Genomic DNA, 22098 nt, shown 5'->3' with positions numbered 1-22098 from the left:
ATGACCACAGGAACACTTATAAAGGAAAACATTTAATTTGGGGCTGGGTGACAGTTCAGAGATTTAGTCCATTATTGTTATGGTGAAAAGCATGGTGGTGCATAGGCAGACATGGTGATGGAGAGTAGCTGAGAGTTCTACATCTGGGTTGGCAGGCAGCGGGAAGAGAATGTCACTGAGCCTGGCTTGAGCATCTGAAGTTTCCAAGCCCCACCCCATTGACACATTTCTAACAAGGCCACACCTACTCCAACAAGGCCACACTTGCTGATAGTGTCATTCCTATAGTGGGGGCCATTTTTATTCAGATCACCACAAGCACTAATCTTGATATGCATTGCATTACTTGTTTTTCAGTCCTGGAGATTAAATCCAGGGCCTCAGTCAAACTAAGCAAGTGTGCACTGAACTACATCCCTGGGCTTTGTGAGACAGGGCCCTGTGTAACTCAGTCTAGCTTTAACTTGCATTGCTCTTCATCTGTGCGCTGAGATGTATAGTACATACCCCTTGTTCAGCAAGTCATTTCTTTTTTGGTGTACAAACAATGCTACACTGCCACCACTACCTGATTTGGCAGCTTAGGGCATTGAAACACCATAGCATTAGGAGGGATTTGCCAGAGCTCAGTTAATTAATCTAAGGTTTAAGACCAGAAATTTTATGGGTTTTTTTTTTTTTTTTGATGACATTGGTCATATTTAGAAATGATGCTTTTTAAACTTATTTTCTTTTAAACTATATGCTGTATTAATTTGACTGCTGATACACAGTTTCTTTGTCTATCCAGAATAGCCACATTAAACATTTTTCATTTACCATTTGAGGTTAAATGGCAAACCTTTAAGATATGTGAAGTATTAATTACAAATTGGGATTAACTCTTTAAAAAGAAGTCTGTATGTGCCATTTCAGTAAAATGACTCAGTGCTTCCTGTCTATAATCCAAGTCTTAGTTTCCTCCTCTGCTCCTTTAGAGGGCTTGGGCTTAGTAGATGTAGTCACTGTATGGGACTGGGACCAGTGTTGATGTTAGGAATTTCTCTCTTAGTTATGTAGCCATGAGTTCCTCTCTTTGTGAGGTTAATACACTTCTTACAACACTTAGAAAGTCTTCATTTCTGCCTTTAGAAGGAAAGGTATATGTTATGTATGTGTATGGTGCAAGTGAGTATGTGAGTGTTTGTACTCATGAGTGCAAGTCTGGAAGCCAGAGGACACAGTCTACCTTATTCCCTAGAGACAGGATCTTTTACTGAACAGGAAGCTAGCTAGCTGTTCCAGACAGGACCTGCCAGTCTCCACTGTCCCAATGCTGGGGTTTTGGGTGTGTGGTCATGTCTAGCCTCTTATGTGGGTGATGTGGATTCAAATTCAGATCCCTGTGCATGCACACCAACAGCTCTTATTGGACTGTCTCTCCAGCCCCCAAACTCTTCATTTCTCACACATAATGTGTGGGTTGTTTTTGCCTAGACTCTTACTAGTTGAAGATAATGAAAATACACTCCTTGTAATACAGGTATAGAGCCTACTGTTGGCCTTTGGATGAACCTCAGCTTTCACCAAAATCAAAGTCCTTGGAGCCCAGCATCCTTTTCCCTTTTAGTAAGATGCATGTGGAACTCTTCTGGGTTTGTTTTTGTTTTTCATAACCAGTATTTTTGCTCTTGCTCCTAAATACCATATTACACTCTGCCACCTAGTGGCCTCAGAAGGGAATGTTGCTTCTACTGGGAGTCTACTGGGAATATAGGTTGGCATTACGTCTGCAAGAATGGTGTGTGGCTGTGGTGTTCTGCCTGCTTTTCCTGCCTGCTGTGTAACTGCAAATCTATTACAAAGGTTTTTTCCCCCCTGTAAAATACATATAGTAATGCTTAACTCAGAGGTTGTTATATTAAATGAGATTACTGCAAATCCTGACAACAGTAAACAGTAAGGAGCTGAGCAGAGCAGAGCACCTGGTATGGAACAGCTAACTGTTGCAATCAATCTGATGTTAGTGTTTAGATAGCAAACTAAATGGCTTTTACTTGAGACCATAAAAGCTCTGCCTTTGGCCATGAGGTTTTCTTTCTTTCCTTTTTTTTTTTTTTTTTTTTTTTTAATGTTGGTCTTTTCTAGGTCTATTATATATATACATATATACTTTGTGTTACATTATTCATGACTTACCCCATCTCATAAAGTGAAAGTATGAAAAATACTGAAACACAAGAGTTCTTAGTTTCTTCTATCAGGGAATTGGGCTGTTTTAAAACTACTTAAGTAATTATACTTAGTATTTAGTATCCCAACTCTTGACATAAACTGTAGATTTAATATGTGTCTTTACATGCTATATAAGGCACTTTTATTCATTGCTTTTCATTTCCCATTTCACATATATGACATTAATATAGAGAACATTATTGTATGTTTTATTTTTTTTATAAGTTTTATTGTATACATTTCACATAAAGTAGCCAAATCTTACCTAAATTACTCATTGTGGGACGTTTATATTTCCCTTTGGATCTAAAATACTAAAGTGATTTCTTTTTTGGAGCTAACAACGTACTCAGTATATGATGAACTCTTTACAAATGAATGAGAAAGATAATGTCCCAAAGAAACACGCAAAAGATATAATGAGTGTTTTTGAAGAAGAAATGCAGGTGGTTGCTAACCATATAAAAGCATGTTCAGCAGTAATTGGATAATTGTAGAGTCAGACAAGTGTGAGATTTTCTTAACCTTTCATTGTGGATGGAGAAAGTAAATATTAAAAATGTAGAAATTGGCATGCTGATAACATTCTTAGTGGGATATACTTACCTATTAGAATAACTTAGCTATTAGAACTTAAACTGTAGCTATTTTTGGACCCAGTAGCTCCACAGGAAGTAATTATCCCATAGAGGACAGTGTTACAGCACTATTTGTGAAGCCAAAGATGACAGACAATATGAACATTAACAGCTAGTGTATGTTAACTTTTTGTAAGAATACAAACCAAACTGAAGGCACCACTGGGAAGTAGAAGAGTCCTTTTTTATATGCTTTTGTAATATTTTTAAAAAGAAGGAAAAAAGGCCTATGGAATTACTGGAAGTCCTGTGCCGTAGGGAGTTAGATGAGAAAGAATTTGAAAGCAAGAAAATCAGTTACATGTTTTTTGTTGTTGCTTATTCAGAAACTTTGTAGTCTGAATTGCAGGTGTACTTTTAAAAGTTCAAACTTTAAAATTATACTATGGGTTTGAAAATGAGGGCTGTCAAAGGTGATGCTGGAGTTTGTAAACGTCACTGCAGATGATACACGAGTGACTAGAATGCTAAAAAGAGAGCAGTGGAGAAGAGTTTTCATAGACAGTGAGCATCTTAGCGTAGGTCTTCAGTGAGTGTTGGAATGAGCCGGTGAGTCTGGTCCTGCTGGCTCATCTGAGCATGCTTTGTGCTGTCTTAACACCTGTCTGTAGTCTGGCTTTACTACTGTTTTAAAGAAAATGCTAATATTTTACAATGAAGCAATTTCTAAGTGTAATGTTGAAATTGTTTGTGCTTTTCTATTTTCAGAGTGCACATTTGGCCATGACTGATACTCTAATGATGGCTTACACTGTAGAGATGGTCAGCATAGAAAAAGTAATTGCATGTGCTCAACAGTATTCAGCTTTTTTTCAAGCCACAGATCTGCCCTATGATATTGAGGATGCTGTCATGTACTGGATAAATAAGGTAGGCTTGTACTCGATTGGATATGGTTCTAACAACAGAAAACAAAAATCTTCGGTTGCACATTGCTCTTCTATGGCTCTTTGTCTTAAAGTATAAGCTAAAATGTACAATTACTTGAAATATTTCATTTTTAAAAAATATAAAAGCTAACACAGTGGCTCAGATCTGTCATCTCAACACCTGTGAGGCTGAAGTGGGAGAGTCATTGAGTTCAAGGCCAGATTGGGCCACACTGAGACCTGGTCTTAAATGATAATGATAAATGCAATGATAAAGCAGGTCTGTATATCTTACAGTATTTGTAGTTTTACTTATTCTTAATAATGACTACTCAGAGCTAATCCGTCTTGTACCAGATTGTTAAGGAACTCAGGGCACTTCCAATAGGGAGCCACATAATGAGCAGGGAATATTCCTGGATGGTATAATTCTCACACATTTTGGATTGAGAGAGTCTTAAGTTTGTTTAACCAAATTATACAAAATCATATTGATCATGAATTCATTTTCTTGGGGGTTTTTATGGTCTGTGCTTTGAACTGGTTATTAACTTATTGCTCTTGTTGTTTGTTGAGTACTTAATTCTTCTTGACCCATATCCATGCATTCAGTTCTAAGATAAGGTCTCACTCTGTGCACCTAACTGACCTGAAGTTTACAGAGATCATCTTGCCCCTGTCTCCCAGGTACTGCAATGACAGGCTTGTGCACCAGATTTAGGTAGCTCTACTTTCATTTACAGTTGTCATTGCAGAGAAAATTAAACTAGATTTGTGGCCAGGCACTGAACAAATGTGAAATGTAAAATGACATTGTGAGGTGTCCTTCCCTTGCTTGCATGAGTTTGTCACCAGCTAAACTGGGCTGCACTAAGTACGGCACTTGCTGCATAAGCATCAAGTCCAAAGTTGAGATCCCCTTAACCTACAAAAAAACTGTCAGCCTACCTGTAGTTTCAGTGCTTGGAAAGCAGTGACAGAGGTCCTATGGGGTCATGAGTACTGTGTCCATGTCCCGTCCAGACGGCAGCATTTCACAGGAGTCCCCACCCTCCAGTTCTTGTTTTTACCCCATTTTCCATGATGTTCCCTGAGCCTTTGGGGCAGGGGATTATATAGACGTCCCATTTAGGGGTGAGCACGAACAGTCGCTTATTAACTCTCTGACCAGTTCTAAGTCTCTGCTTCAGTGCTGCCCACTGCAGAAAGGGGCATCTCTGACCAAGGCTGAAAGCAGCACAGATCTGAGAGAATAAATGGAGGTATTTAAAAGGCAGTTGACAGGTGACCTTCTAGGCAAGTGTGCCCACTGGTACAGTAGTACAATAAATATTAACAGTGAATCCATTTGGGCATGGGCTATTTTTTTTTTAATCTGAGATATTTTTAATTGCTGTTTCACCCTTACCACTGTTAGGATCTTTTTTAATTGTTTATCACATCCTGATTTAATTTTGATAGGGCATATGCACCTAGAAATTTATCCATTCATTTTAGATTTCAGTTTAATGAGAACATTTTTTTAGATAAAACCTAAAGATTTTCTGAATTCTATTGGCATCTGTTACAATGTCTCCCTTTTCATTTCTAGTTTTATTAATTTGTGTCTTTTCTTCTTCTTGGTTAGTTTGGCTGAGTTTGTCTGTTTATCTTTCCAAAGAACCAACTCTGCACTTCATTGACCTTTGTTCTCTTTGTTTGGTGTTTTCCTTTCTTTCCTTGTGCCCGGGTCTTACTGACATCTGCCCATCTACTGAGCTGGATGTGGCTTGTCTTTCTCCAGAGATTTAAGGAATATCATAAAGTCATTTATTTGCGATCTCTCTGACTTCTTGACTTGGAGATATAAATCATTCCCTGCCCCCCCCACCCCCCTGAACTGCTGTCATTGCTTTCTGTAGATTTTGGTATGTTTAATTCATTGTCATTTGGTTTGAGAATTTTTTTTTTCTCTTGATTTCTTTTAGGTCTCCTTCCTCAGTTGGTTCTGTTTGGCTTAATTTCCCCATGAGCTCTAGGGGCTGTAGGGCTTGTAGCCTTATTCCATTGGGATAAAGTAGAATATAAGAAGTTATTTCAGTTTTCAGATATTTATTGACTTGTCCTGATGCATAATACATTTTAAAAGAAAATCCCATGGGCTTCTAGAAAAAAATATACTTTGTCATGTATTCATGGAATATTCTGAATATAACTCTTAAATCTATTTGATTTGTGGACTATCATTCAGATTTTTTTGTTGTTGTTGATTCTTTTTGCCAAGATAACCTGGCTGTTGGTGAAAGTAGGTACTGAAGTCAACCACTGCTGTGCTGGGTTAATTTGTGACTTTGCATTCATCTAGTAATACTTGTTTTATGAAATTGCATGCACCTATGTAACTTCCTCTTGATGGATTGTTCCTTTAACCAGTTTGAAGTGACCTTCTTACCTCCTGCCCCCACCAGTTTTGGGTTGAATTCTGTTTTGTCAGAAACAGCAGCACCTGCTTCTTCCCTAGGTCCTTGGCTTGGATGCCTTTCTTCATCCTATTGCTAAGGCAGTGATTCTCAACCTGTGGGTCAAGACCACTTTGATGGGCACATAGCTAACAGATATTTACATTACAATTCATAGCAGTAGCAAAATCACAGTTACGAAGTAGCAACAAAATAATTTATGGCTGGGGGTCACCACAACATGAGGAACTGTATGTATTAAAGTGTCTTATCATTAGGAAGGTTGGGAACCGATGCTCTAAAGTAATGCCTGCTTTGTATCATGAGTAGTGATACTGCTTTTGTTTAGTTTGGTTGGTTTTGGTTTTTGAGACAGGATTTCTCTGTGTCTTCCTGACTATCCTAGAACTCCCTCTGTAAATCAGGCTGTTCTTGAACACAGAGATCCACTGCCTTGGACTCCTAAGTGCCGAGATTAAAGGCACATGCCACCACTTCCCTGTGAGGTGTTTTTCTTGGAGGTAACAAATACATGGTTTCTGCTGTTAGAGACACTCTGTAAGTCTTTGTCTTTTGACTGGGAAGTTGAGACTTAATACTCAGAAATTAATATTCAGTTGAGACATATTATTGATTGATTCCTGCCATTAGTCTTTTTATTATGGAAAATTTTTATCTTCAGTTGTGACAAGTAGCTGGCACAGTGCTCTGGACTGGCAGTAGTTTTCTTTCAGAACTTGAAATACATCACTCCAAGCCCTGCTGAACTCCCTCTAGACGTTACTTTCCTAGTTGGTTAACTGTCTCTTGTCACTGTCTCATCTCCATTCCTAACCTGAAACTGTTCCTTTTGGTCAGTTAAAATCCCCATGCTGACAAATCCAGTACATACTCTTTTCCCTCAAATTAAACTCAGCCCACTCTAGAAGCACACACTATCATTTTAAAGTTTCCATGGAAACCTGAGGTATTTACCAAGCACTCCTCTGAAGGAATTTGAACACCAACCTGCCTGTCCTGTAGTGGCAGCTTCTTTGGCCTTCCAGCAGGTGTTCGCTCCCTTGGCTCCATGGGTTCTTTTTTAAAGCATACATAGTTCAAAGTGTAGCCAAAAATTTGAGGCTAAATTATCTGTAGACTGGTGGTTCTCAAGCAATGGGCTTCAACCCCTTTGAGTCTTGTATCAGATATCTTGCATACCAGATGTTTACATTACAATTCATAACTAGCAAAATTACAGTTAGGAAGTAGCAACAAAATAATTTTATGGTGGTGGGGGGGCTCATCCTAACCTGAGGAACTTTGTTAAAGGGTCAGAGCATTAGGAAGGTTGAGAACTACCAAGGTAGACTTTGGTCTTAATTGTGACCCTATCCTTCCCAGGATGCTCTTCACACACACGTACTACTCTAATAGTGTCAGATTTCTCTTCAAGCCAGTGGGCTTGCTTTTCTGCTTAAGTTCTAGTCACTCTTTCCTGTATCGATTGTAAGGAGGCCACATGTCCTGTTTCATTTCCATTGCTGTGATAAAAGACCCTGACAAAAGGTAACTTAGAGAACAAGGGCTTATTTCAGCTAACAGTTCTAAGTGATAGTTTCTCGTTGTGGGGAAATCAAGGCAGGGATAGTCACATCATACACACAGTCAGGAGCACAGAGAAATGAATGTATACTGCATGCTTCTATGTGCTGAACTTAGTGTCTCCACTCTTACACATTCAGACCCTTCCACACACACACCACTTGCCCACCATCCCACCTTTCTCCTCCTACCAGTGTAACACCCACAAATGGGCTATATCTTCCCACATTGGTTAAGACAGTCTCCCATAGGCATATCCACAGGCCAGTCCAATGTAGATAGTCACTCATTGAGATTCTTCCCAGATGACTATAGTCTGTGTCAAGTTGTCAGTTAACACGAATACCATATAAACATAAATACAGCCCATTGTGTTCATTTCTTCCTAAGACTGAATCCTTCTCTCCTCCTGCTTGTTTTTGTTTACCTTTACAGGGTTTTTACATGTATATACACCCACATGCATACATTACGTATTTGGTGGTACAGATGGAGCACAGGGCCTCACACATGATACCTCATGCTCTACCATGAACCCTACATATATTCAGCCTTGCTTCTTACGTTTTGTACAGAATTTAGAGTTGTTGTCACTGATGGGCTTTGTGTAACAGTACATGTTAAAAGTATAATACGCTCTTACTAGAACTTACACTGTGTATCAGAAACTTTATATACAAAAACTAGAACAGTTTCTGATATGCAGTAGGTGCTCAATATGTATTGTGTAATTTATAGAACTGATTTTAGAGTTTTAAATAAAGTTCCTTGTAGGGTACTATTTTCTAATTGTAGAAATGATATTTTATTTGAGTGTTACTTGTAATTGATATTTAACCATGTGATTTTATTGCTTGTTTTAATGAAATTCAAAGTGATTTTTATATTTTAAGGTAAATGAACACTTGAAAGACATAATGGAACAAGAACAAAAATCTAAAGAGCACCACACAGCTGAGACTCCAGGAGGTCAAAAGGTATACACTGCAATACGATGTGCATTTATGATGATATAGTCATATATTCTAGAGATGCCAGAAATGATCCTAGGAAATACAAAATAAATAATCACTAATAATTAAATTGTACTGAGATTAGAAGCTTATGGATTTAGCTTTTAAAGAATAAAAAATAATATTCTGTAGGACAGACACCCTGAGATAGCAGAATTATTAATATTTAGCTTCCCTGTCATTTCAGCTACATTACTATTTGCTTTACTCTTCTGTTATTGGTGTGAATATTTTTTCCTTCAGAAAGACTATTCCCTTCTTAAGAGTTGGCTCACTAATATCTAAAAATCTAACCTTAGAATCTTGTTACTTTAATAATATGGGTTTATTTTTAAGTGATTCTGAATCTCTGAAATAAAATTATTTGTTACTAAAATATCTTTAGTCTCCTAAAATGTGACTCTGTGTAGGAAGAGCAGAAGAGAGGAGGAGACGGAGCGGGCCTGGGTGTTAGGGGTCTCTGTGGTTCTAACTCAATGTTAATTAGCATAAAGCCCTGCGGGAGCTGTGAAGGGCGACCAGCTGTCTGCTGGAAGCGCTGTGTAATGCCTGTGCCTGACATGCGAAAGCTTGTTGATTCTGATGACCTTTCCTTTACCCCCTGCTTCCCTGTCTTCCGCCATGCTTCCTCTGAAGTCTCCTTCCAAATGGTTTTGGAAACTGGTTCCAGTAAGTTTTCCTCACTACTTCGATTTTCTCTCCAGATTGTAATGGTATTGGTGATATTAGTCATAGCTTGCTGGTATTGTCATTTCATACAAATCTGTTTGTCATTAAGTAAAGGGATTAGGTTTTAAGATATTTTCATAATATAAAATAAGAAATAATGGGCCTAGCCAGTTTTAGGGGTACTTTAAAGCACATTTGTTCATTACAACATTCACAGACCATTATTACTAATGCAAGTATGGATAAAGAATCTTGCTAGTAGTGAAGAGTTTTCATAAAAGTGAATTACAGTAATCGTATAAGTTGCCTGAATGCTTAAATTATTTTTGGCAAAATAATTTTCTTATCCTATCTGAAGATAACACTTAACTATTTGATAAAAATTAAAAGCTTATCTGTGTCCTCACTACTTATACTTCTGAAACCCTGAATTGACCTGATGATTGATATTTCAGGGTTAAGTGTGGGCAGTTAAAGTATTCTAAGACTCCTTAGGCACTGTCCTGATAAAAACATAGAGCTTAGTGGGCTAGAGAGATAGCTCAGCAGTTAAGAGTACTGACTACTCTTTACATGGACCTGGGTTCAATTCTCAGCATTTACAAAGCAGCTAACAATTAATTCATAGCTCTAGTCCCAGGGGATCCAACGGCCTCTACTGACATCTGCAGGCACCAGGCATGCAAATGGCTCACCCCTTGCATATATATAGCATACATATATATGTATACACACTACATAACATATATGTATATTATATATCGTATTTATGTTATATATAATTAAAATTATTTATACATATATAATGTTAAAATACACCATTTTTAACTATTGATTTAAAATATGGTGATTCTTTTGAATGTCAGATTTTCAACTTTGTAAGACTATGAAATATTTTTGTGCAGTGAATTTATAAAACATGGGCTTCCTGGGTTTGGTCCCAACACCCAATATTACATAAATCAGGTGTGTTGGTAATATATGTATGTAGTCTCAGCACTTAGGAGACAGAAGCAGGAGAATCAGAAGTTCACATTCATCCTTGACTGTGCAGTGAGTTCAAGGCTAGCCTGGGATACAATGCAAAACACAATACATATTCAGTATTTAAAGGTTCCATGTAACTCATGGACTGCAGACAAACATATCTTGGAATTGTACAAACCTCACATTAAAGTTTGTTTGCTCAGTGTGGATTTTTATTGGGTATAATCTTTAGGAAATGCTTTGGCATTCTAAACCATAGAGACTTATTGTCAGCACGTACGTGCACACATACACACACACACACACACACACACACACACACACTCATCCATACATGCTAATGGGCAGAGGGAATAGAATACATTAAACCAGTTTTGCTTGTGATGCTAAGTTGGTTCAATCCAGCCCTCGTGCTAGATGACTGGAGAAAAGAAGGCAGGTCTGGAGCAGTGCGCACTGTCTGGTTCTGGTTCTCTCTCCCTGGCTAGTGACAGGCAAGAATCATGGAGCATGTTTTCCTCTTGAAAAAAAAAAATGGAGGAGTGCAAGGCAGATATTATATCCCTAACTCATACATCATCTATATTCAGAAAATGATTATTTACGTGTACAAATCTCTCATATAGATTTTACTTTTCTGTCCTCATTCTGGGGGAGATGGTGATATGTCAATGCAGCCTAAACTGCCCTTCAATCTCAATCCTCTGGCCTTGGCTTCTGAATGCTGGTGTTACAGCCGTGAGACATCTTGCATAGCCTAAGCTAGACGCTTTGATTACTGACTTTTATATCATCCCTAAAAACCCTTCATTGTTGCTATGAGATAATTTAAAAGAGAGAGAGGAGAGGAGAAAGGTAAGGAAAGAAAATCAACCAGGTAGAAAGAAGCAAAAATACATGTCTTTTTTTTTTTGTTGGTGGTGGTGATATGTTTTCTGGAGGATGCCATTTAAAAAAATCAAGTTGCACCTTCATGAGTTAAGTGTTTTGTTCAATAAATGTGAAATTTTCTGTTTCTGTTTCACAAGCATTTTTTCACAATTGTATTTTAATTATAAATTGCAGAGGTGACAGTTTAGATATAATTGAAAAATGTAAGTGTTCTTTTATTAAAAAGACATATACAGCTGGAGGGTGGCTCAGCAGTTCAGAGCACTTACTACTCTTGCAGAGGAACCACGCTCTGTTCCCTGAACCCACCTGGTGGCTCAGAACCCTCTGTGACTCAGGCTCGGAGTATCTGACCGTCTCCAGCTTTCATGGATACAAGGCACACATACGGTGTACATATTTACATGCTGATATACATAAAATAAATCTTTTTTTAAATGACTATTTAATATCAGTAGCCTATGTAATCATACTTTTTGCTAATATAAGGTTTTATGCACCATTAGTAAATCATAAGCATTATTCTTTTTGGCTTTCGGAAAGCTTCTGGCTAATAACGGCCAGCCTGTACTGGTTGCTTCTGTGTGCACAGTAGTATACATAGCATTGTGTGTCTGTCTTTTTAAGTCCCCCAGCAGTACTACAAAGTAGGTTTTATTGTCTCCATTTTACAGATAAGGAAAATGAGAAATGAGAGTTTAGGTAACTTGTCCAAAGTCACAGGTAGTAAGTGACAGAACCAGGATATAAGTGCAGGTAATTTGGCTCAAGAGTTTTTCTCTTAACTTTTACAGTGTTTCTAATTTTTAGGGAGTTGCGTTAACATTTTTATTTTATTACTTTGTTTTTTATATACAAGGTTTCCCTGTGTAGCCCTGGCTGTCCTGGAACACACTCTGTAGACCAGGCTGGCTTCAAACTCATAGAGCTCTGCCTGCCTCTGCCTTAACATCTTTATCCAGCCACATAAAGTTATTTTTAGGAAGTAAAAATTTATTTTTCTGAGGGAGCCTACCCTCACACTTGGCTCTGTTACTGTTTCTGAGGTCTGGTGCCGTACACCCTGACGCTCAGATGGTCGTCAGAACGGACAGAACAGTCGCTCTTGTGCTTCTTTGTGAATAGTACTTTTTGTCGCTCACCGATTTTGATAGCTCTTATAATTATTTTTTCTCAAATCATACCTCTGCTCTTCAAAAAGCTTCAAAAGCTAAGTCTTTCTGTGTGAGAACTTCCAGTCTTTCCTCTAATATTAAACTAAATGAAAGTTTAATCAGTAAATGAACTGAACTGATTTAAATGCAAAGTGTTCACATCTGTGTAACTATCATAAAGTAAATGCCATGTGAGATCATTGCTAAAATGTTATATTAAGTTTATAGATTTGAAATTACTAGCCTTTAATTCCAGAACTCAGAAGGCAGAGATAGGTTGTTCTCTAAGTTCAAGGCCAGCCTGGTCTACAGAATAAGTTCCAGGACAGCCTGGACTACATAGAGAAACCCTGTCTCAGAAACCCAAAAATAAATAAAGAAAGAAATTAGTATTATTGCTGTAAATTTAACCTTGGTAGTATATGTTATTATTGCCCCCCCCCCCAAAAAAAACCTGATTAGTTGGGAATTCTTTGTTCTCCTGTTTATTTCTAATGTGACTAAGAACCAGAATCTACAGTTCTGGTTCTGTCTGCTTGTTTTCCTTGCTCTGTGTAGTATTTATTTAGAACTCTTTCTGTTGTAGGCCCGTTACAGGAAGGAGCAAACACTGCTTAAGCAACTGCCTTGCATTCCATTGGTGGAGAACTTGTTGAAGGACGGCACAGACGGCTGCGCGCTGGCTGCCCTCATTCACTTCTACTGCCCTGCTGTCGTCCGGCTAGAGGGTAGGTGTTTCCGGGGCAGATGCTAAGTGTGCACAGATGGCAAAACATATTTAAACCAATAATATTTAATAACTAATGAAGGTTTTTTAAAAGGAACATTTAAGTCTAATTTTGAGAAGAAGTTGAGAACTTTCTGTCTAATGGCTATTACTTATAAATACATGTTTGTTAAACAAATTTTACATACTTGCATATTTTTACTGTTAGTACTTATGAAGTGTTCATGGCTAACCCAAAGCCATCCTCTTTTCTATTTGAAGATATTTGTTTGAAAGAAACTATGTCCTTGGCCGACAGTCTGTATAATCTCCAGCTGATTCAGGAGTTTTGCCAAGAATACTTAAACCATTGCTGCCATTTCAGCTTGGAAGATATGCTTTATGCCGCTTCCTCCATAAAGGTACATTCAATCATTCTCTTTTGCCTTTTGTTAAAGTCTAAAAGCTGTTGCAACAAACTGGCATCTAAGTGGTACCATAGGAGCCAGGTCCAGTCTCCTGAAGACTCAACAATAGAAGGGGGAAGGGAGAGGGGGACAGGAGGAAGGAGCTGGAGTTCAAGGCCAGCCAGGGATCCAGCAGATTCTAGCTCCAAAAATAAATGAATATAAAACAAAGCTTACAAGTTAACTTTATCAGTGAAGAACTTGAAGGGGGTGATACTTTTTCTTCTTTAAATAGCCATTGCCAGCTGCAAGTCTTTTACATTGTAAAGGCAAACAAAAAGTTGTCTATAAAATTGATTTGTTGTTTTAGTGTGGGCAGAGTAGAGTATGAACCATTCAATGGTTTTTGATCATAGGTAAATATAACAAAAGATGAGATTCTTTCTTTAAAAGCAAGCTGTGTGTGGGTGTGTGCCAATAATTTCAGCGTTCTGAAAAATGATGGTGAGGCTTAAGTTAGATTCATGCCTGAGGTCCTAAAGAAACACCCTTCAAACAAAAAGCAGTAATGAAGCTTTCTTTCTCATGAAGAATTTTTAATTAGCAAATCAAATGAAAAGCTTTGGTGTGTGTATGTGTATTATATTTGTATTGGTGTGTGTGTGTGTGTTTGTGTATGTATGTAGGGTTATAGATAGGGCCACTACTCCTTGCTTTTATGGAGATGCTGGGTGTCCAGGCTTGGGTCTACTCTACCCCAACTGAGCTGTCTGCAGCCTCTTTGGTATATGTTTTAAAATCAGATGTCAAATGTGCTTTTTGCTCACGGTTGCTTTGGCTCTTCAGGGTTTGGGGCTTCTATATGAATTTCAGGATTGTGTTTTCTAGTTCTATAACTTTGATGGGAGTTGCATGGAATCTGTAGAGCACTTCAGTCATTTGGCCATTGTAACAATACTAATTTTGTCAGTCTGTGTGCTGCTTCTGTTTCAAAGCTTTAGGAACAAGTGGTCTTATAATACGGTTAGTTTGACTTAGAGTTTGTCTTAGAGTTAAGTTTTCTGCTGAGCCTAGTCAGTTCCAGTGCTAACCTACTTGGAAGCCTCAAGAGCTTCTCTCACGATGATGCTCGCTTCTTACTTACACTGAATTCTTAGTCTCTAGTATCTCCTCTTCATCCTTTGTCCATTTCAGGATCTCCAAGGGGCAGCACTTCCAAATGGGGCAGTAGTCCCAGCGACTCGTGGTCACTCCCTACTCTGACACATCAAAAGAAAAACCTTGATTAATCAATTCTGAAGGTTTACCTACACCCTTATTAACTTTATACCTTACTAATGACTTTTCTAGCATTTTCTATTAGATATAAGAACTACTTCTGTAATATGAAAATTAGTCATGCACCTAAGATATGTTTGTTTTAAAGTTGGTATAGACTAAGTTTGGTAGTGTTCCTGTCTATTTATTTTGGAAAAAGAACAGACTATAGACTTTCAATGAACCATATAATGCTGATATTTAGAACATTGTAATCATGATTCAAATATAAAAACCTTTCCCTAAGTCACGCTTATTTAAAATAAATAATTGTCAACAAAAAGTCTTTGCCCACATTCTGCATTCTTTGCTCGTCATAACTACAAGTTTAAATCTAGAGCTCTATCTTCAGGCTCTAAACTTGAGAGGTTGCTTGGTCCATGCTGCTGTGCGCCTCATTTCCACTTTCACTTAGTAGTGGAAAATGAACACTGCCCTTCCTCTTGTAGAAATACAGCTTTGGATTGGACTACTTTAAAGGACTGGTGGACATTTCCTAAGCAAGTTTCTGAACCAGATCCTAAGTATCACCCAAAAAGCATGGGAAGGTCCGGCTGTGTCCTAGTTAGTCCCTTGCAGTGCACTTGGCAAACGATTATTGAGAGGGCGGGGTGGCCATTGAAAGGCATGCAAAGGATTGCTTATGATGGTGGAAAGTTAGAAATTGTCCACTGTAGTAGGGCATACATCCAAGTGTTTGTAATATAACTGACCCCCTGAAGGGAAGGGGGCTGAAAGTTAGCTGTTTTTGCTGAAACAAAAAGTTCTCTAAGACATTGTTAATGAGGGTAAAGTTAACAAAGTATATAACTTTCTCTCTCTCTCTCTCTCTCTCTCTCTCTGTGTGTGTGTATGTGTGTGTGTGTGTGTGTGTGTGTGTGTGTGCATGTGTATTTGTATTTTAAGCCAGAGAAAGGTTTTTTCAGGTTTCTTAGGGCTAGGGATTAAACCCAGGACCACTGACACACATTCCCAGCCATTCTCTAAAGGATTCTTTGTAATAATTATTTACATATTGTATTAACTATTTGTAAGTAATATAGAGGTGATTTTAACTATCCTGTGAGCATTGGAGAGATGGCTCACCTGGTAATGGCTCATACTACTAAACCCAACACCCTGAATTTTATCCCAGGACTCACATTGTTGGGGGAGAAAACCAACACCCATGGACGGGTACGCATGGGTTCTATGCATATACTACATAATCTTACATAGGGACTTAAACATCCATAAATCTTTGGTGTCTATATGGGGTCCCAGAACCAAATGCACATAGATGCTTAGAGACACATTTATAGATTCAGAAAAAGGATCATTAGGGTAACTACAAAACAAAAGTAAGTTTTTTCTGAATGTGGTATTAGATATGGGAGAAGGTGTGAAGATTTACTAGACTTCTGCATTGTTGTTTACACTGTTTAACTGTGTAGATGTGTTTCACAACTAAAGGAAGTAGAGGTTGGAGAGATGGCTCAGTGGTTAAAAGTATGTACTGCTCTTCCAGAGAACCCGAGTTCAGTTCCTAGTACCCATGTTGGCTCGCAACTTCCTGTAACTTCTCTGACACCCTCTTCTGGCTTCCATTGGCATCTTTACTCACATGCACGAACCCACTTGCAGGCACATGCTACATATATTTAAAAAGTAGGCCAGGGTTGGTGGCGCACACCTTTAAGACAGGATGATCTCTGGGAGTTATGGCCAATCTAGTCTACACTGTCAGTTATTGATCAGCCAGGGCTACATAGGGAGAATCTGACTAAAAACTATATGGAAACATGATTTTAAATTATTGTACCATTTCTGGAATATGACCAGTTTATTGTCATTTAGTTATAATTTTATAATGAAATATAAAATTATATTTTATATTTTCAGTTTAGTTACCAGAAAAAATATTTCTACAGTTCTGCCATCTTGTGGCCAATTATTGCTATTATATTATTAGGACAATTCTTACCAAGGTCCTTGAAAAATAAATGCTCCTTTCCTATCAACAGATAATTACTGCACATTTAACGGGTGTGTTTTCAAAAGATAAAGTGAGCTTCTAGTTAACAGGACCAGTAGAGTAGAACCCACCACCAGTACTTACAAAGGTTTTATCCATAGGTTTGAAGGGTAGCCTGTAAGATTATAAGGCAGAGTGTGGGTCGTAACCAACTTAATGTGCTGGTTGGCCTTCTGTTACTGTAACAGGCATCTGAATAAAGGACTGAGGAAGGATTTATTTCTGCTTAGTTTCAGAAATTTTGATCCATGCACAGCTACCTGTTTTTTTCTCCGCCTTTGGTTGAGGTGGGCCACCATAGTGGAGAAGACATGGTGGATCAAAACTGTTCCTCATGATGAACAAAAAGCACAGCATGCCTGAGCTAGCTGGCCCCAACCAGTGCTGTTCTGGAGGAGTGGTCCAGCTCAGTGTGAGACTAGAATGGCTCAGCAAAAGGACAGGGAGAAGTGTGGGGTTAGTGTGAGTCTGATCTTAAGGGATTTCATCAGATGGTAAAAGGGTAGGAGTGAGGAGAAATAAGAGGATGATTTACTGAGGGAAGATCTTAATTCAATGGAAGTTGAAAGGAAGGGTAGGTCATGAATATAATTAGGAATGCAAAGCTTATGAGAAGGCAAGCAGGGGTGCGTCCACAGTGTAAGGGATTGAAACATTCTCTTAAAAGAAAGTACAAATTTCAATAGCTTCAAGTAATAGCTGTTTATGTATAAGCATTTGATTGTCTTGGAAATTCACAGTGAAAACATATACTGAAAGTAAAGTAAACAACCTAGTAGATCCTGTCTTGTGCTCTATGTCCCTCCACAGTGCCCCACTGCACACTTACCACATCCGCTGTGATGTTTGGGAAAGTGTCAGAGACCTTTTTTGTCACCTGTCTTTCCAGCCTTTGTTTTATTCAGTGGCAGTCACAGTTGCCCAGATCAGAGACTTGGAGACATCCTTGATTCTTTTGCTTTCTGGAGCCATAAGATAGCAGATGAATAAGTGAATGTAACCTGCATAAATATGAAAAAAAATCCAGGCAATAAAAATCTAAGGAAGTGTGTTCATGTTAGTGCCTTCAGGATTGTTCAAAATTAGCAAATATGTGAAAGGTAAGACATCAGAAGCACCCATATTTCCAGTGATCATAGCCGTAATGAGGAAAACGGGTTTCGTATAGTGCTATTTTTAGAAATACATTAAATACCTAAAATTGAAATTATTCTTTATATATATTTTAACATATAAGCCTCATTCTAGTACAGTAGGGTACATCTTTAACACTACTGCTCAGGTTTCAAGACTGGCTCAAAGAAAAACAAGAAAACCCCAAATCATATATATATATGTACGTAGTTATATATATAAGCCTATAGAAGCATGCTTTTGAGAACTCCTTTAAGCCATTTAAAGAAGCATCTTCAAGTATAAATAATAAAAGATTGTTATTAATGTTTTCAAAATTAGAAGCATTAAATGATAAAAACAATGTTTTTATATATTTCAAGATTACTTTAGTCATAATAATGTATAGTTATTACTTAGCATGTAGATAATTGTTGAATATAGCATTGTCAAATATGTGGATACAATATTTAAATTACTACTTTTTCCAGAAAAATTTTACTTTTTTTAATGGTAAATGAATGCTCTTTGTGCTACCTGCTTATGTTTATCCTGGAAGAAAGGACGTTTGTTATCTCAGAGTTGTACATAGCTAGAGACCGTGATGCCTGGAAGCTTTATATCAGAGGTCAGAGGTCTGGACATGTGGAGTTACAAGTGCCAACCTTTTTACTCCAGCTTTAATATAACAGAGTGAACATTTTTTAATAACAAGTAGGTAGAATTCAAATGTATATTTGAGAGGATAAAGCATAACTTTCTCACTATTATATGATTGGTTTTTACCTAATGTAGGGCTTCTTTTAATTTTCTCAACTCTCTTACATAGAGTAATTATCTGGTGTTCATGGCAGAGCTCTTCTGGTGGTTCGAAGTCGTGAAGCCTTCGTTTGTGCAGCCCCGTGTTGTCCGTCCACAAGGAGGTAATCTACCTTGGTCGTTTTTAATGTAGGAAAATGGAAGCTTGTTATATTTCATGTGGTTTTGAGTTTTTGTTGTTGTTTGTTTGTTTTAAGACAGGGTTTCTCTCTGTAGCACTGGTTGTTCTAGAAGAAGCTCTGTAGACCAGGTTGGTCTCAAACTCATGAAGATCCACCTGCTTCTGCCTCCTGAGTGTTGGGATTAAAGGCATGCACCACCGCCACTACCACTCAGCTCATCTGGTTATTTTTTTAGATACAAATTGTTATTATTTTAGATTCCAGCTATTATCCTTGATAAAATATCTAATGTTTTAGTAGTTAAGACACCAAATTATTTGCAGGAAACAGAAAAAAAAATATCCCCTGTATTTGATATCTTATGGCATGGGGCTCTCTGGGTGTCACCTTGGCATCTACTTCTTTAAACCTTTTATTCCAATCTGCAGTTTTTATTTCTTACTGGATTCCTTGTTTTTAACATTGTGTTACCCAAACGCCACTCACATTAAGACTTGATTTTTTTTAAACAACAAAATACTTTGTGGTTACATTTTTTTAAACTAGTAGCCTTTGTTATTACAATATAATTATGACAAAAGTAGCCAGAAATATGAGGGCTTCGGCAAAAGCCCCTAGGAATAAAGACTGAATTGCTGGCAAAGGCTGGGAGCACAGCTCAATGTAGAATACTTGCCTAGCTTACATCAGCCCTGGGTTTAAATTTCATCACTGCCAGAAAGCAAAGAAATAAAACAAAAAGAATTTCTTCTTGATTTTTTTTTTCTTTGTAGAGTAAATGCTGTGTATAGCACAGTAAAACTGGCTTTCATTTTAAAATCAGACATGTATTCCTACAGGTAAAAATGATTCTAAGTTTAGCATTTCTTCTAAACTTAGAACTTTCTTTTAGCTAAAATTATGGGGCCAGTTCTTTCTGCTACAGTAGCTACTCTACCCAGCATGAGATGTGATTAAGCTACTTCCCAGCTACTTGGCAGCTTCCCTTGCCTCCAGTTTCCTTTTTCTAACCACTGTAGCCAATCCCCGCCTTCCCAGAGATAGAAAGGAAGAAAAAAAAAATAGGAAGGAAGAGGAGGGGGTGTAAAATAGCAGAAGAAACATATCATTGTGGTGAACATAATTTTACTTTATAAGATTGCTGCCCTCAGGCAACATGCTGTGCAATATGAAATAATATGTATTTAATCTAGCCTGGTATCTCGGAGCCATTTAAAGTAGATTCTAAATAGTGAGCTGTTAGATAATAATACCTTGTAAGAAGTTTAGATCCTTAAGGCTATTATCACTTACCTTGAATAATTTAATGACCAATATTTATTCAATATTTTGCAATTAGTGTGACTTTCACTTTCATCCCTTTTTGTGACTGTGTCTGTGAAGCCAGCACTCCGCAGTAACAACAGCTCTTGCATTAAACATCACTCAAAACTAAGTTGTTTCCCTCAGAGTACTTACAAGTGTATGTAAGCTAGATACAGTGAAGGTTTCCCAGTGAAATTCTGTCTTTAGTTAACTACAAATCTACCAGCTATTTCATAAAAAGCAAAACTGAAACCTACCTCATGTCTTTCAAATTCTATGAAAACTTTAATGGTATTAAGCACTCGGGCTCAGCCTTGTTTTGAATCCCTGGATTTATTTCTTGGTACCTTCTCCCACTAACCTTAAGTGGATTTTTAAGGGTTAGATTATATTAAGAGAATCTTTTGACCTCTTGGAAATTATTAAGGGTACATTTTTATTAGAAAGAGCTAAGAAAACTGGGGCAGTTCTGGGGTCCTAGGCTTGATCTCCAGCCCAGAAAGAACAAGGTGGGCAGAGAAAGGAAGAAAGAAAGAAGGGAAGGCAGGGAGAGGAAGAAGAAAGAACACGATTCCTCTATAACTAATAAGGGAAATAGACAAGAAAAGTTAAATGACTACTGGCTCAGAATGTCTGCAGCAGTGTTAGAAGTAAGTTGACTATACAGTTTTGAAGTTCTATCTTTTATTCTAGCTGAGCCTGCGAAAGATGTGCCATCAGTTCCTGTCTTAAATGCTGCCAAAAGAAACGTCCTGGATAGTTCATCTAGTTGTGACATCACCTCCAGGTAATCCACACTGACTTCACTATTTCCCTATTATTTACTAATGAAATCAAATAATATTTTGACATAAAAAAGTTTTAAAATTTTATATTTAGATTTTTAAGTTAACTTACAAGTAGTTTATGCTACTAAGGCTTATTTTAATTTAAATATAATTGAAATTTCTACTGAAGTGTTTCATAAATAGGTTTTTAATGAACCAACACTGAAAACTGGGAGATAATAATCATCTAAGTTCCAAATAAGGAACCTAAAGTTAAACTTTGCTGTTGCATTACTCCTGTAATTGAGAATTATTTAATATTCAATTATTAATATTGAAAAATATATCTAATAGATGACTCTTGGCCCTCAGGGAACTTGTAAAATTATATCTGGATTGTTAGATTTTTAATAGTAAATTACACACGTATGTATGCATGTGACACATTTGGAGGTCAGATGACAATTTGTAGAGTCGGTTCTCTTCTTTTCTGATGTGTTCCTAGGAGCAAACTCAGGTGATCAGGCTTGACAAGTCCCTTTACCTGCTGAGCTATCTTGCTGGCCCTGGATATGTAAATTTCCTATTATTAAAAAAAATCTTTGAAACAGGTTTTCCCCACTTATATTGGTTACTTTTTGTTGCTGTGATAAAACGCCATGATCAAAAACAATCTAAGGGAAAAAGAGTTTGTTTTGGCTTGGGAGTCTGGAATGGGCTAGGCAGCAGGAAACCAGAGAAAGAAGCTTGGAGCTTTCCTCTTGAGCTGCAAACACACAAGCAGAGAGCACACCAGAAGTGGGCAAGGCTGCAGACCCTCAGGGCACGCCCCAGTGATGTACTTCCTCCAGCAAGACTGCCTCTCCAAACAGCAACTGGGCCCAAGCATTCAATTGCCTGTTTCAGTGGGAGTCCCCCCCAACTTTTTTTTCCATTTAAATCACCTCACCACACCACTATTTTGTTTTCTAGTTACCTAGTTATTAAGAGGTAGAATTAAATAAATATAATATTGAATCTTGATTAAATGCGTCCGTCTTTATATCAGGATCTGAATTGAAAGTTAAATAA

General features: G+C 37.7%; 1 protein-coding gene across 4 annotated transcripts in view; it reads left to right on the top strand.

Moving 5' to 3' along the window:
* The window catches only part of Camsap2 (calmodulin regulated spectrin associated protein family member 2), a 73010-nt gene that overhangs the window by 31862 nt on the left and 19050 nt on the right, over nt 1-22098 (top strand). For 2 of the 4 annotated variants that reach the window (XM_034512882.2, XM_034512880.2), the window contains exons 3-9: nt 3561-3722; nt 8637-8720; nt 9393-9425; nt 13044-13185; nt 13446-13585; nt 18844-18937; nt 20954-21047. In XM_034512882.2, the coding sequence (XP_034368773.1) occupies nt 3561-3722; nt 8637-8720; nt 9393-9425; nt 13044-13185; nt 13446-13585; nt 18844-18937; nt 20954-21047 (749 nt within the window). The remainder of the gene's footprint in view (nt 1-3560; nt 3723-8636; nt 8721-9392; nt 9426-13043; nt 13186-13445; nt 13586-18843; nt 18938-20953; nt 21048-22098) is intronic. The other 2 variants (XM_034512883.2, XM_034512884.2) reach the window with 1 other exon arrangement.

This window comes from Arvicanthis niloticus, chromosome 10, assembly GCF_011762505.2.
Source record: "Arvicanthis niloticus isolate mArvNil1 chromosome 10, mArvNil1.pat.X, whole genome shotgun sequence".
NCBI classification, from domain to species: Eukaryota; Metazoa; Chordata; class Mammalia; order Rodentia; family Muridae; genus Arvicanthis; species Arvicanthis niloticus.
The sequence above is the reverse complement of the archived record's forward strand: the minus strand, read 5'-3'. Positions and strand labels throughout refer to the sequence as shown.